Source organism: Tupaia chinensis, unplaced genomic scaffold (genome assembly GCF_000334495.1).
Source record: "Tupaia chinensis unplaced genomic scaffold, TupChi_1.0 Scaffold000496_1, whole genome shotgun sequence".
NCBI classification, from domain to species: Eukaryota; Metazoa; Chordata; class Mammalia; order Scandentia; family Tupaiidae; genus Tupaia; species Tupaia belangeri.
In genome coordinates, this window is record NW_006160008.1 from 826,345 (window position 1) to 838,721 (window position 12,377).

The window sequence follows — 12,377 nt, forward strand, 5'->3', positions numbered from 1 at the left end:
GCCGCCCCCGGAACGTGGCTGCGCCAGGCCCTCCCGCTCAGCTCTGGCAAGAGCCGCCCAGCACCTGCCGAGTTCCGCGCCCAGCTCGACCCCGCCTTCGTCAAGACTTACGAGGACATCAAGGAGAACCTGGAATCCCGGCGCTTCCAGGTGGTGGACGCCCGCGCCGCCGGCCGGTTCCGCGGCACTGAGCCAGAGCCCCGAGACGGTAACCTGGGAAAGGGGCCTGTGCGGGGCACTACCTGAGCCATGCCTTTGCCCTCGAAGGGCACCCCGGGGTGGGGGGAGGTTTGGCGTCTAGCTGCCTGGCCCTCTGCGCCCCACTCGCTATTCCGTGCAATGGACCGATAATAATGTCCCCAGCCCTCACCCCGATACTGTGGGGGAATGGGGTCACTGGAGTGGTGGGAGCAGGCCTCAGTTTAAAAAGGGGGGGGGGATGGGCTTTAGTCAGGTCGACTCTCCAGACCTGGAGAATGGCGGGGTGGAGGAAGAGAGAAGAGGAGTTTGAGGTTACAGAAGGGCCCCGCTTGCCGCGACCCCAAGTCTGGGCGGAGCTTCTGCCTGTGGGCTGGATCTCCCCTAGACAAGAAGCCTGTAGGAACACTCGGTGCTGCAGGGAGGGGTCCCTGCAAAGCAGGCTGGCCACTGGCCTCGCTGCTGTGAAGCAGGTCCTGTCTACAAGAGGAAATGGAGCCTTAGAATGGCCACCTTGCCCAAGGCTCAGGAAGCAGCCCCCGCCCACCAGATTCGAACTCTAGACTTACAGACTTAACTGCAGTGGTTTCCCCAGCCGTTTTTCCTGGGCCTGCAAGGATGCACAGAACTGGCCACTTCTCCTGGGGAGCTCTCTGACTGGCGTGCCCCACGTCCCAAGTTGGGGTTAGTGTGTCTGTTCTGGGCTTTCAGAGCCACTCGGGTACACTGTCCAAGGACAATTGGGGGTGACCTGAGGGCAAGGACTCCCCATGCTCCCAGTGCATCGTGAGGACTAGCTTGGTGCCCAGCACTGAGCCCGTGTCCGAGAGAGGCTTGGTGACAGCCAAAGGCCCTACGACATGGAGCCCTGCAGAGTAGCGTCCGTGTTACTAGAACCATAGCAACTGCTGATACCCAACCATCTGAGTCTACCTGGATGGCAGTTGTGCACGGTTCAGCCTGGTGAGGGCTGAACTGTGATCCTTGATCCTGTTGGGCCTTCCAGCTCTGTCCCAGGGGGCAGAACAACACAGGCTGCCAGACCTGGGTTCAGAGCCCTCCCTAGCTGGCACTAGTCGTGTGACGCCTGGCAGGTTACCTAATCTCCGACTCGACTGTGTGCATGTGCGAAGTGGGAGCAGTGACGCAGAACCAAGGGAAGCAGTGAGGGTCCCGTGAGAGGCCAGCGGAGCACTCGGCTTGTGCAGCCGGGGACAGGCAGGGGTGACACCAACATGCGCTTCTCTGGTTAGAGCTCTTTTCAGAGGTGCCTAATGCTCCCCTCAATCACGTTGTTCATCTGTAAAATGGGGAGTCCGTGATGCACACCTAGCAGGTGTCACTCGCTGTCCTCCTTACTGCCATGCCACAGCCCGGGGCGGCCAGGTGCAGCTATCACCGCCATATCAGTCCAGCAGGGAGGGGAGGCAGCTTTGCTTGGTGGGGTTCTGCCTGTGGGGTCAGCATCCGGCCCCAGCGCCTGCTCCTCTTCCTTGCTCTGTGTGGGTCTCTGCGTGGTGTCCCTGACGGAGCCCAGCTTCTGTATTTGTCAGGTGGGGATGTGTGGCATGTTGCAGCTTTCCTGGGGCCTGGGATTCGATCTGAGAGTAGATGCTGACCCAGGTCAGTGGCTATGTTAGGGATGTCACCCACTGCAGGGAAACTAAGGCAGAAGCTGCCCTAGAGCCTGGCTCTGTGGTCCGCATAGCTTAGATAGGATTCATTAGCTGTGAAGCTGATTTTTTTTTTTTGCAGATCTCCACCCTCCCACGAAAATGGGGATATTAGTAACACATGCCTAGTAGGGGTGGCGACAGGTGGGCAAAGTGATGGGCCCCATATGGCAAGTTCTCTGTTCTTGCCCAGGCCCTTCTCTTCCTGCTGCTACTGGTCATTTTAAAGATAGAAGTCTGGGTGGGAACCAGCAGTTAGCGTAATGGCTATGTCGCTGGACTCCCACGTACTCGACCGCGGTTCGTGTCCCGGACCCAGTGGCTTAAAACTCACGCCGGGCCCGTGTGCATGCGTGCCCAAGATCCCGAGAGGAGAATGGAGGAGAAGGGATCGCGGCATGACCATCCCCCCTGGGGGGTGATTTCTCACTTTCTGTCTCTATGTCTCTCTCTGTCTGGCGAGCGCACGCGCCCTACAGTGAAAATCTCTCAAAAAAAAAAAAAAAATAGAAGTCTGGGGGAGCAGGTGGTTAAGGTGCTAGACTCCCACATGGCTGACCACAGTTCAAGTCCCAGACCTGGCAGCTTGAAAATCACACTGTGTGTGTGCGTGTGCGTGTGTGTGCGTGTGCGTGCGTGTGCGTGCGTGCGTGTGCGTGCGTGTGCGTGTGTGTGCGTGTGCATGCGTGTGTACGTGTGCGTGTGTGTGTGTACGTGTGTGTGTGTGTGTGTGCGTGTGTGTGTGTGTGTGCGTGTGTGTGTGTTCATGCCCAAAATCCTGAGAGGAGAATGGAGAAGGGATTGCAGCCTGGCCATTTCCCTAGGGGTGGTTTCTCACTCTCCCTCTCACTGTCTCTCTGTCTCTCCTGCAAGTGCATGTGTTCTATGGAAAAAAACTTTAAAAAAAAAAGAGCTCTCGATTCTGACTCCAGGCCTACTCAGGCCTCACCCCCGAGCCCCGGGAGTCCCTTGGCCTTCTGCCTCCGAATCGCCTGGGCTTTCTCCCGTGTTCTTCAATCTCCAAGCACCACGTGATGCCCCTGCCCTTCAGAGTCTGCCTGCTGGGGGCACTCTCCGCTCTCGCCCCAGAACTCTACCTGGCCCGATCCTAGCCACCCTTCAGAGCTTTACAGAGACTTTCTCTCTCTCTCACACACGTACACACACACATCCTTCCCCAGCAGTGGCTAGCCTGGTGGTTTGCAGCGCAGGCTCTGAGACAGCCTGGATCTAAATCCTCTGCCCCTTCCCGGCTTAGGCTAGCTCGTTGTGTGTTTCATTCGCCTCTTCTGTACAAAAGGGAAGGGTAATCATTTCTCGTAGAGTTTGGGAGAAGATTAAAGGAGAAGATGCAGCAGAGGGAACCCAAACAACACCAGCAGAAAGTGGGCACGCCGTCACTACAAGCAGTCACTACTAGCGTCGTCTTGAATGTCCTGTGCCACCCAGTGCCACCAGTCGTAGCACCCATCCTTGTACTTCAGCCAGCGTCCATCTGTCCTGCCAGCTCACAACTCCCTGCCTGCAGGCATGACAGCTAGCTAGCAGGGTCTCATGTATGGCCCTGTTGCCCTCAGGAGTGTAGACAGGCGATCTCGGGGCCCAGTGTAGCTCTGGTGGAGCCTGATTCTGACATTCAAAGCCCATTGAGCAGTTTGCTAGACCTGACCCAAGTGGTGCCTAGCCTCAGCATGCCCATCTGCAGAATGGGAATGCTCCCCCTCCCACAGAAGTGCCGTGGCCGTGAGACTGGCCCGGTGGCGTGTATAGACGGTTTAGCACGGTCTTAAATGAGATGCTGCTCATGCAACACTGTCTTCTTCCTGCTCCCCTGCTGCAGGCATCGAGCCCGGCCACATCCCCGGCTCCGTGAACATCCCTTTCACAGATTTCCTGACCCAGGAGGGCCTGGAGAAGAGCCCTGAGGAGATCCGCCACCTGTTCCAGGACAAGAAGGTGGACTTGTCCCAGCCCCTGGTGGCCACGTGTGGCTCTGGTGTCACGGCCTGCCATGTGGCACTGGGGGCCTATCTCTGCGGCAAGCCCGACGTGCCCATCTATGACGGCTCCTGGGTGGAGTGGTACATGCGTGCCCAGCCCGAGGAGGTCATCTCCGAGGGCCGGGGGAAGACCCACTGAGGCCGGGCAGGACACGGCGAGCTCAGTGATGCCTAGCACAGCATTGCCAGCCCGGTGGTTCTCGCTGCTTTAACCGAGACAGTGTTCTTTACCCACGCAGGCGGCTTTGGGGTATCATCCCCGAGGCCAGGATTTCTGTGGTCTCTGGGGTTCTGGTGGGCTTCAGGTGGCGGGTGCACTGGGTGGGAAGGCCCTCATGGTGCTGCACTGGGGCCCCTGACTACTTCCGTTTTACTGTGGAGGAAATAAAACAGCTAAGTGTTAAGTGCTGGTAGCTGGGGGGCTGCCTGGGTGTTCTGAGGAGCTGGGGTTCCAGCTTGCCCGGCAGGGGTGCCCAGGAGCCGAAGGGCTTTGGAGAGCCTGCCCTGCCTGTGAACAGTGCTGGGCCCAGAATGCCCCCAGCAGAGCAGCCTCCACCCCACAGCCCTGGGGGAGAAGGGTGCCCTTCTGCCTTCTGAGCTATCCCAAGTGAATTTTACTATGCCACGTCTGGGGTCCCACCCAGGCCTCCACACTAGCACGCACACGCACACACAAACATGTAAACAGTACTTCAAGAAAGAGAGGGTGGGCTAGAATTCACCCACCAGGAAGCTGCCACACTTGGGGGAGGTTCTGGGGAGGGGCTGGATGTGGCCAAGGTGGAGACTCCGGTTCCAAACCTTGGGTGCTCACACCCGGAGACTGCCCTCTGGTACTACCAGAGGTGGGTGGACTCAGGGAGCTGGTCATCTCCGTTCCAGGAGAACCCTTCCTCTGCTTCCCAGCGGAAGGGGCTCCACACTCTCCGTCTTTAGCCTTTGTGCAGAGATGGACACGGGTCTGAGAAGGCCCCAAGGACAGGTCCCTGTCAGCACCTGCGTGACCCCCCCCCAATCTTTCTGGCTTCCGGACACGAGGAGCAGTGGCAGGTCAGTCGTTACCTGGGGAACCCTAGAAGTAGCTTGTTTGGCCCCTCCTTAAAAGCAAAACCAAGACCAGCTGGTGGCATGGTGGTTAAGGTGAGGGATTCCCACATGGCTGACTGGTTCGAGTCCCAGACATGGCTGCTTGTAAATCGTGCCAGGTGCACATGGCTAAAATCCCTAGAGGAGAATGGAAAAGAAGGGATTGTGGTGGCCATCCCCCCAAGGGGTGATTTCTTACTTTCCCTCTCTGTTGTCTCTGGGGCAAAAACCCTAAAATAAATGGGAATAAAACAACCAGAGATGGGCAGTGACTTGCCAGGTCACACGATGAATGCACAGCAGAGCCTGTACCCATCCAGGGTCCTGGTTGGGTGGAGTGTCTCCCCTGAGCCTACGCCAGCAGCCCCCCACAATGCAGAGGTGTTCCCTGAGTCCACAGGGAGAGGGAGGAGCCAGCAGCACAGAATCTTGGTTTTACAGATAAGAGCTCCGAAGACCCTCCCACTCCGAGCCCGTTTCCCGCCTGTAAAGTGGGGGTCGTGTGTGCAACAGTCCCCTCATATACACGATTTCACTTTCTGTGGTTTTACTTACCTGCACTCAAACGTGGTCCAAATACATTAAATAAAGAATTCCAGAAGTAGAGGCCAGCCGGTGGTATGGTGGCTTAGGTGGCGGGATCCCACATAGCCCACTGTGTGGCTTGAGTCCCCGACCTGGTGGCTTGGAGAAAAAAAAAACAAAAACCAAGGGCCTGCAGGGGCCAGCAGATGGCATAGCAGTTAGGTTGCTGGACTCCCACATGGCTGACCGTGGTTTGCGTCCTAGACCTGGTGGCTTGGAACATGCCAGGCATGTGTGCGTGTGCCCAAGATCCCTGGAGGAGAAGGAACTGCAGTGTGGCCATCCCTCCAGGGGGTGATTTCTCTTTTCCTCTCACTCTCTGTCTCTCTCCCTGGTGAGTTCATGTGCCCTAAGTCAAAAACCTTTACAAAACAAACAACAACAAAAAACTACCAGACAAGTGTGTACACGTGTACCCAAAATCCCAAGAGAAGAATGGAGAAGGGATTGCAGCATGATCATCCCCTCTGGTGGGTGATTTCTCACTTTGTCTCCTCTCCCCCCCTCCACTGAGTGTGCACACCCCAAGTAGCAACTTTAAAAAGAATTCCAGAAATAAGCAATGCATAGGCTTTGAGTTGCATGCTGTTGCGGAGTGAAGTCTCCGTCCCACTCTGTCCTCCCCAGGAAGTGAACAGCGCTTTCTGCAAGCGCGTCTGCGAGGTCTACACTACCACTTATTAGCCGCTTAGTATCCACCTCGGTTACCAGGTTGAAAACAGCATGTATGAGTAGAGGGCTTGGGGCAGTCCCAGGCTTCAGGCATCCCTAGAGGTCTTGGGAGGGATCCTCCGTGATAAGGGGGGTACTGTACCTTGGCGAGACCTGGCCGCAGCCCGGCTGCTCACTCTTCCCATCGTGGGAGGGATAGTTCTCGGTTGTGGGGGGCTGTTCCATGTCATGTACAGTACGCTTGGCATTTCTGGCCTCGGCCCCCCCAAAGCTGGTAGCACCACTCTTTACAACAACCAAAATTATGTCCAGTATGGCCAAGTGTCCCCTGGAGGACAAAAAGCACCCCAAATGGGGAACCACCGTTCTGGGGCAAATAGCGCAGTTGCCCACGGCAGACAGGAAGGGCACAGACAGGGATGCCTGACTCCCCACGGGAAGCCGTTCCCCTGGAGGTGGCACTGCGAGCTTTAGAAACCCTCCCCCTGGGACCAGCAGTTAGCGTAATGGCTATGTCGCTGGGCTCCCACATAGTCGATCGTGGTTCGCTTCCCAGACCTGGTGGCTTAAAACTCATGCCAGGCGCGTGTGCATGCGTGCCCAAGATCCCGAGAGGAGAATGGAGGAGAAGGGATTGCGGCGTGGCCATCCCCCCTGGGGGTGACTTCTTGCTTTCTATCTCTGTCTGTCTGTCTGGCGAGCGCACGCGCCCTATAGCAAAAACCTCTAAAAATAAAACAAACAAACAAAACAAAACAACAAAAAAAAAAAACTCTCTCCCTTTCGCGCTGGTCTCAGACAAGCCTCATTGGTTTCCTCCCTGGAGCGTCTACCGCTTCCAGGAGATGGCTTGTCTGAAGCCCACCTGAGGTTCCCGTCTGGCTTCCGGTCCCAGCTGCTCCACACAGGACTGGCTGAGCCGGGCCTTGCTCGGAAGCCTTTCTAGGGCTTGTTTTCCTCATTTAAAATGGCACAGGGGCTGCGCTGGGGCTCAGGGGCCATGCTGGGGTGCAGTGGTGGGGTGGTCTGGGGATGATCTGTGGCCTGTTTGTATTGGAGCGCTCCCTGAGTGCTGGCGGAAGCTGGGGCGGGTATCTGCACCCAGACGCTGCTGGGGTCTCTCTCCATCAGTCTCGCTTACGGAAGAGCTAGAACCGGAATATGAAACGTGTAGACCGAACTTCCCTTGAGCGGCAGGAGCGTGAAATGCGACGAGCCGTCCAGTTAGCTGGGGCCACGCAGTGGAGGAGAGTACTACCTGATCTCTGAGAGCCTGTTACTCGTTCACAGAAGTGCTCCCTGGGCTCGGGCTTTGAGGAGGAAAAACAAATGCAAGCATCGTGTCCGGCTCACAAAGCTCCCGAGTCAGAAGCGGTCCTCGGCGCCTCGTTCCAGAGAGAGGCGAGCGCTGGGACGTGAGCTATTTTACCAGAGACTCATTTTGCAGGTGGGAAAACAAGCTCAGAGAGGCAGTGTGATTTGCCTCAGGGCACACAGGGAGTTTGGGCCGGATAAAGGAGATCTAAACAGTACCATTCTGGGGGGCACGAGCTTGGACTTAACTCCTTTGCGGGAGTTGGCCAGGAATGACCCTGGCGGCCACCGAACTCCGCCTTGCCTCCTTCCAGTCTGAATGTCCAGAATGGACCACAGGGGCCTGGCCTGTGCCAGAGCCCGCCCCAGCCCGCCCCTCCCCACCACGCGTTCCAGGCAGGAACTTGCAACACTGGACAATGAGGGTGAGGACATTTCTGTGCACTCGGCAAATATTTGCTGAGCATCCCCGCTGTGTCAGGGACAGCTGTAAGTGCGTTTCCTGACCTTGCCTCACCAGCTGCTCTGGAATGTTCCATGCCCTGCAAGTTACCTTGAGGATCAGAGCCCAAAGCCCCCCCGCCCCCCCGCACAGTGGGCTGAACAATGGATTGACGCAATTTGGTTCCGGTGCTGTGGCATCGGCTTGCACCAGGCCCAGAAAGTCCACCTTCCGCAGCCCTCCTTCTTACCTGGGAAGTGGGTACAGGTGGACAATGGTTAAGTCGCTGGACTCCCACACGTGGCTGACTAGATCCAGGACATTGAGTTCTGGATCTAGTGACTTGAAACTCACACCAGGCGTGCGTGCAAGCATGTCCGAAATCCTGAGAGAAGGGAGAAGGGATTGCAGTGTGGCCATCCCTCTTCTCACTGTCTCTCTCTCTGTCTCTCCAATAAGTGCATGCACCCTATAGGAAAAAAATCTCTAAAAAAACAAACAAACAAACAAACAAAGGTGCAGACTTGGTCCTGCTGCACAAGGCGGGGGAGCTCAGTTCAGGGAGAGCTCAGCGAGGTGAGGCCACTCCCACCAGGAGCACCCCAGCTTCCTCACTGGCGCTTTGTCCTTAACTCGTGGAGAATGAGTCACTTGGAGGGAAGTGGGATTCTCAAGTTAACTGAAAGAAGGGATTATGAGGTGTCCATCCTCCATGGGTGGTGCGCTCTCTCTCGCTCTCTCTCTCTCTCTCTCTCCCCTCCCAGCACCTGTGGACTGTTCACAGTCCACATTACCCAGCCTCTCCCTCGGCTGCTCCCTGTGGGCGTGCTCTCTGCACTGCCACTTACTCCAGTGGCTTACATCGCGGCCTCCAGCAAGTCACTCCTGAACTCAGAGCCCCACGCCCACTGCCTGCTGGCCTCAGCCCTGCCCCTCTGCCCATGTCTCCCATCTCAGTGTGCAAGCCCACCTCCATGCCCAGACCTGGCAGTGGGTTGTAAGAGACTCTGAAGGCCCTTACCCAAGCTGATCAGCCCCAAGGCCTACAGATCACTTCCTCTATCCTCCCTGCTTTCGGCCAGCCCCCACTCCATGCCCATGACACACAGTACAGCCTGGTTCCTCCATCAATCCCAGTGCACACCTTCCGGGACAGACCCTGTGCCAGGATCTGGAGGTAGAGGGGGTGGGCGAAGACAGACCGTGCAGCTGTATCGGCCAGTGGGCGGGGATGGACACAGACCCTGGCAGGAGCGTGGCGAGGTCTGAGGCAGAAACAGAGAACAGGACAGGGTTTGAGAGGTTGTAGTCCCTCTTCTGAAGCCTCTAGATCGCCCCCTTGCTCCCGGCAGGGCTGAAGCAGGAGTCTGGGTTTGAAATGCAGCCCCTGGAGCCCCCGGCCTCCTACTCCTGCGCTATGAGTTGGGCAGGTGCCTGGTTTCCTGGGCTGTGCCATGAGGATAACCCACAGGGCTGCTACCAGGGTGGAGTGATTTGGTTTGTACAAGGCTCTGGGAACAGGCGCTGACAGTGATCACTGAGCCAATGTGTGCTTAAGTTCTTTTTTTTCTTTTTTCCAAATCTGCTAGGGAACATATGTGTTCGCTGTGGACATGGAGGAGGGAGGAATGAGAAATCACCCTCCACGGGATCACACGCAGTCCCCTCTGCTCCATTTCTCCTTTCAGGATTGTGGGCATGCAGGCGCACGTATGTGCCTGGGTCCGCTGGGTCCAGGACTCAAACCGCACAGTCGGCCATGTGGGAACCAGCCACCTTAAGCACCGTGCCACCAGCTGGCCCAAAAAGTAATATCCACGTTTCTCCTCCCAGCACAGCACCGTGACTGACAGGGACAGGGGCCAATGACTGTTTGACATACACAGTTGGCCTTTCCTAAGGGAAGGAAATGCCTGCACAGTCCTCCCCACAGGTGGGAATGTTACATTGTTGCTGATGTGTGCTGTGTAGCCTGCCACAGTTACAGCTTCCTTCTTAACATTATTCCCTAAGAGATACAATGTAACAACTATTTAACAGCATTGTATTAGGTATTGCAAGTAACCTAGAGATGAGTTAAAGCATACAGGAAGGTGCGTATGGGTTATATGGAAATACCACACCATTTAAGGTAACAGACTTGAGCAGCCATGGAGTTTGGTACCCATAGGAGTGCTGGAAGCAATTTCCTGTGGAAACGGGGTGAAGGGGATACTATCAGGGCTGAGAGAGACCTTATGAACCCTGCCAAGTCACCGACTACTTTCCAGATGCCAGGGAGCAAGCTAAATGACTAGGTGGTTTGACTCCTAGACCCAGTGGCTTGGGAAGCCATTCTCCTCCTGCGATCTTGGGCATGTACGTACACATGCCCGGCATGATTTTCAAGCCACTGGTTGTGGGACTGAAACTGTGGCTAGCCATGTGGGAGTCCAGTGACATAACTACTATGTCATCTGCTGGCCCTGCCCTATAGCAAATTTTAAAGCAAAACAAAACCAGGCATACTGATTAGCTGCAAGCGTGTGGGATACTGCGGAACTGTGGTCCTGAACGAGGTGACAGCCTCCAGAAGTTCCAGGAGGGCTGGGTGCCAGGAAGCTCACAGAGGTGAAAGAGTGGGGAGAGCCAGTGACCCCCCCGAGGGGGCTGGCATCCCCCTCTCCTCCACCCTCTTGCCCTGCCCGCTCTGCTGTCTCACTCCTGCCCCTCATAGCCCTGCCCATTTCTGAACCATGAAAGGCTTAACCTTGGCCACAAGGCCGTCACAAAAGCAAGCTGAGGAAGGGCCGGAAGGGCCGAGCCTTTGCTTCGGGTGTCAGGGCTTGGGCCTCAGTGAGCCATGAAAAGGTCGGCCTCGGCCAAGGGTGGGATGTCTTCTAGGCTGACTTTGAAGGAAGTGAGGACCGTGTCAGTAAGATGTTCGCCTCAGTTTATTTCCTTTCTTCAGGTGCCAGGGAGCACCGTGTCCCCTCTGCCCCTGGGGTGGATGTAATGTGGCAGGGAGGGCCCCCCCTTGGTGCCCCCGCCAACCCCCCGCTCGCCCCCAGCCACACACACACACACACACACACACACACACACACACACTCACGGAGGACAAGTTGGTGGAAACGTGGAATCAGACCTGTGCTTGCCCTTCTGACGGGCTCACAGCGTGGCTCCAGGAGACCGAGGCACTCGCAGCTAGAGCTGAGACCTGGGCCAGGCCGAGGATCCCAGCTGCCCCAAGTGGATCCCACAGCTCTCAGGGCAGAGCAGAGAGCTGGCCAGGTGCTGTGGGTCTCTGCACGCCCGCTCCCAAGAAACCTGCTTGCTCCTCACCCCTCTGGCTCTGAGGCATTACCACTGCCTGATTGCCTTTCCTCGGCTCTTCGTCCTGTCCAGCCTCCGCCACCCTGACTCAGTGGTCCCCAGCCTGGCCCACTGAAGCGTCTGCTCTGGCCACACCCAGCTCCTGCCTCCACTCACAGGTCAGCCTCCCAGGCCCTGTGAGCTGTCCTCCTCCTTTCCTGGGGCACACACAGGCCTAGGGCCAGGCAGCAGGGAGAGGAGAGGAACTGTGGGAGGGGGCAGGGAGGATCTCGAGGCACCCCACCACCATCGTGGAGGCCTGGTGGAGGAGTCTGACCCGGTGGGGCCCCAGGATCTGTTTGAGCCCCCCGATCTTTGAGCACAGCTTGGATCGACTCAGCATGTTGGCAAGGCTGCTTGCTTTATGCTCCGGAGACTGTGGTAGCCTTGCTGGGAAGCGACCCCCCTTCTGACTCCCTGATATACTACTATAAAATAATTACATAGCTCTCTCATACATCTTGAGTATGTGATAAGACTTCCCGAAAGTCCCCCGACTGCTCCCCTTTGCCCTGACCACATACTGTTAATTACAATGCTTCATTCCTGTGGTCACAATGGAGGGTGTACTGAAGTTCCATCTAGGCAGAAATCTTCTTGACCTTTGGAAGGCCCTTCGAGACACATTTAACATAAGCTTAAAAATAACCTTTTAGGCCAAAACTGGCCCAGGACACTCCCACCCCACGGTAGCTAATGTTCTAACAAAATACATACAAAATAGAATGCTGAGGTATCCCACAACCCCATTTTAAAGTTCTTCATTACCTTTTTATCCACTTTACCGCCAGTTGAAAAAGCTGTCTAAATTATCCCCACCCTCACCAAGTGAACAATAGCTTCACCCCTTTAGAATAGATAAATATATTAGGATTCCTTGAATTAAGTTTTTTTTTTTTTAGGAGTCATTGTGTTTATTACATTTAAAAAAAAATTTTATTCATTTTCTACATTAATTCCCTATACATCATCACAACACACAAATGAATTTTCCATCCAAAATACACTGTGCATTGGCTCAATCAAGCACATCAACATACATGTTCTCAGCAA

The 12,377-nt window shown here is 56.0% G+C and overlaps 1 protein-coding gene across 1 annotated transcript in view; it reads left to right on the forward strand.

The window, feature by feature from the left end:
• The window catches only part of MPST (mercaptopyruvate sulfurtransferase), a 10,424-nt gene extending 6,140 nt beyond the window's left edge, over window positions 1-4,284 (forward strand). The window contains exons 3-4 of the mRNA XM_006156527.3: window positions 11-208; window positions 3,712-4,284. Of these exons, the coding sequence (XP_006156589.1) occupies window positions 11-208; window positions 3,712-4,010 (497 nt within the window). The 3' untranslated portion in view covers window positions 4,011-4,284. The remainder of the gene's footprint in view (window positions 1-10; window positions 209-3,711) is intronic.
• Window positions 4,285-12,377: the final 8,093 nt, after the last annotated feature.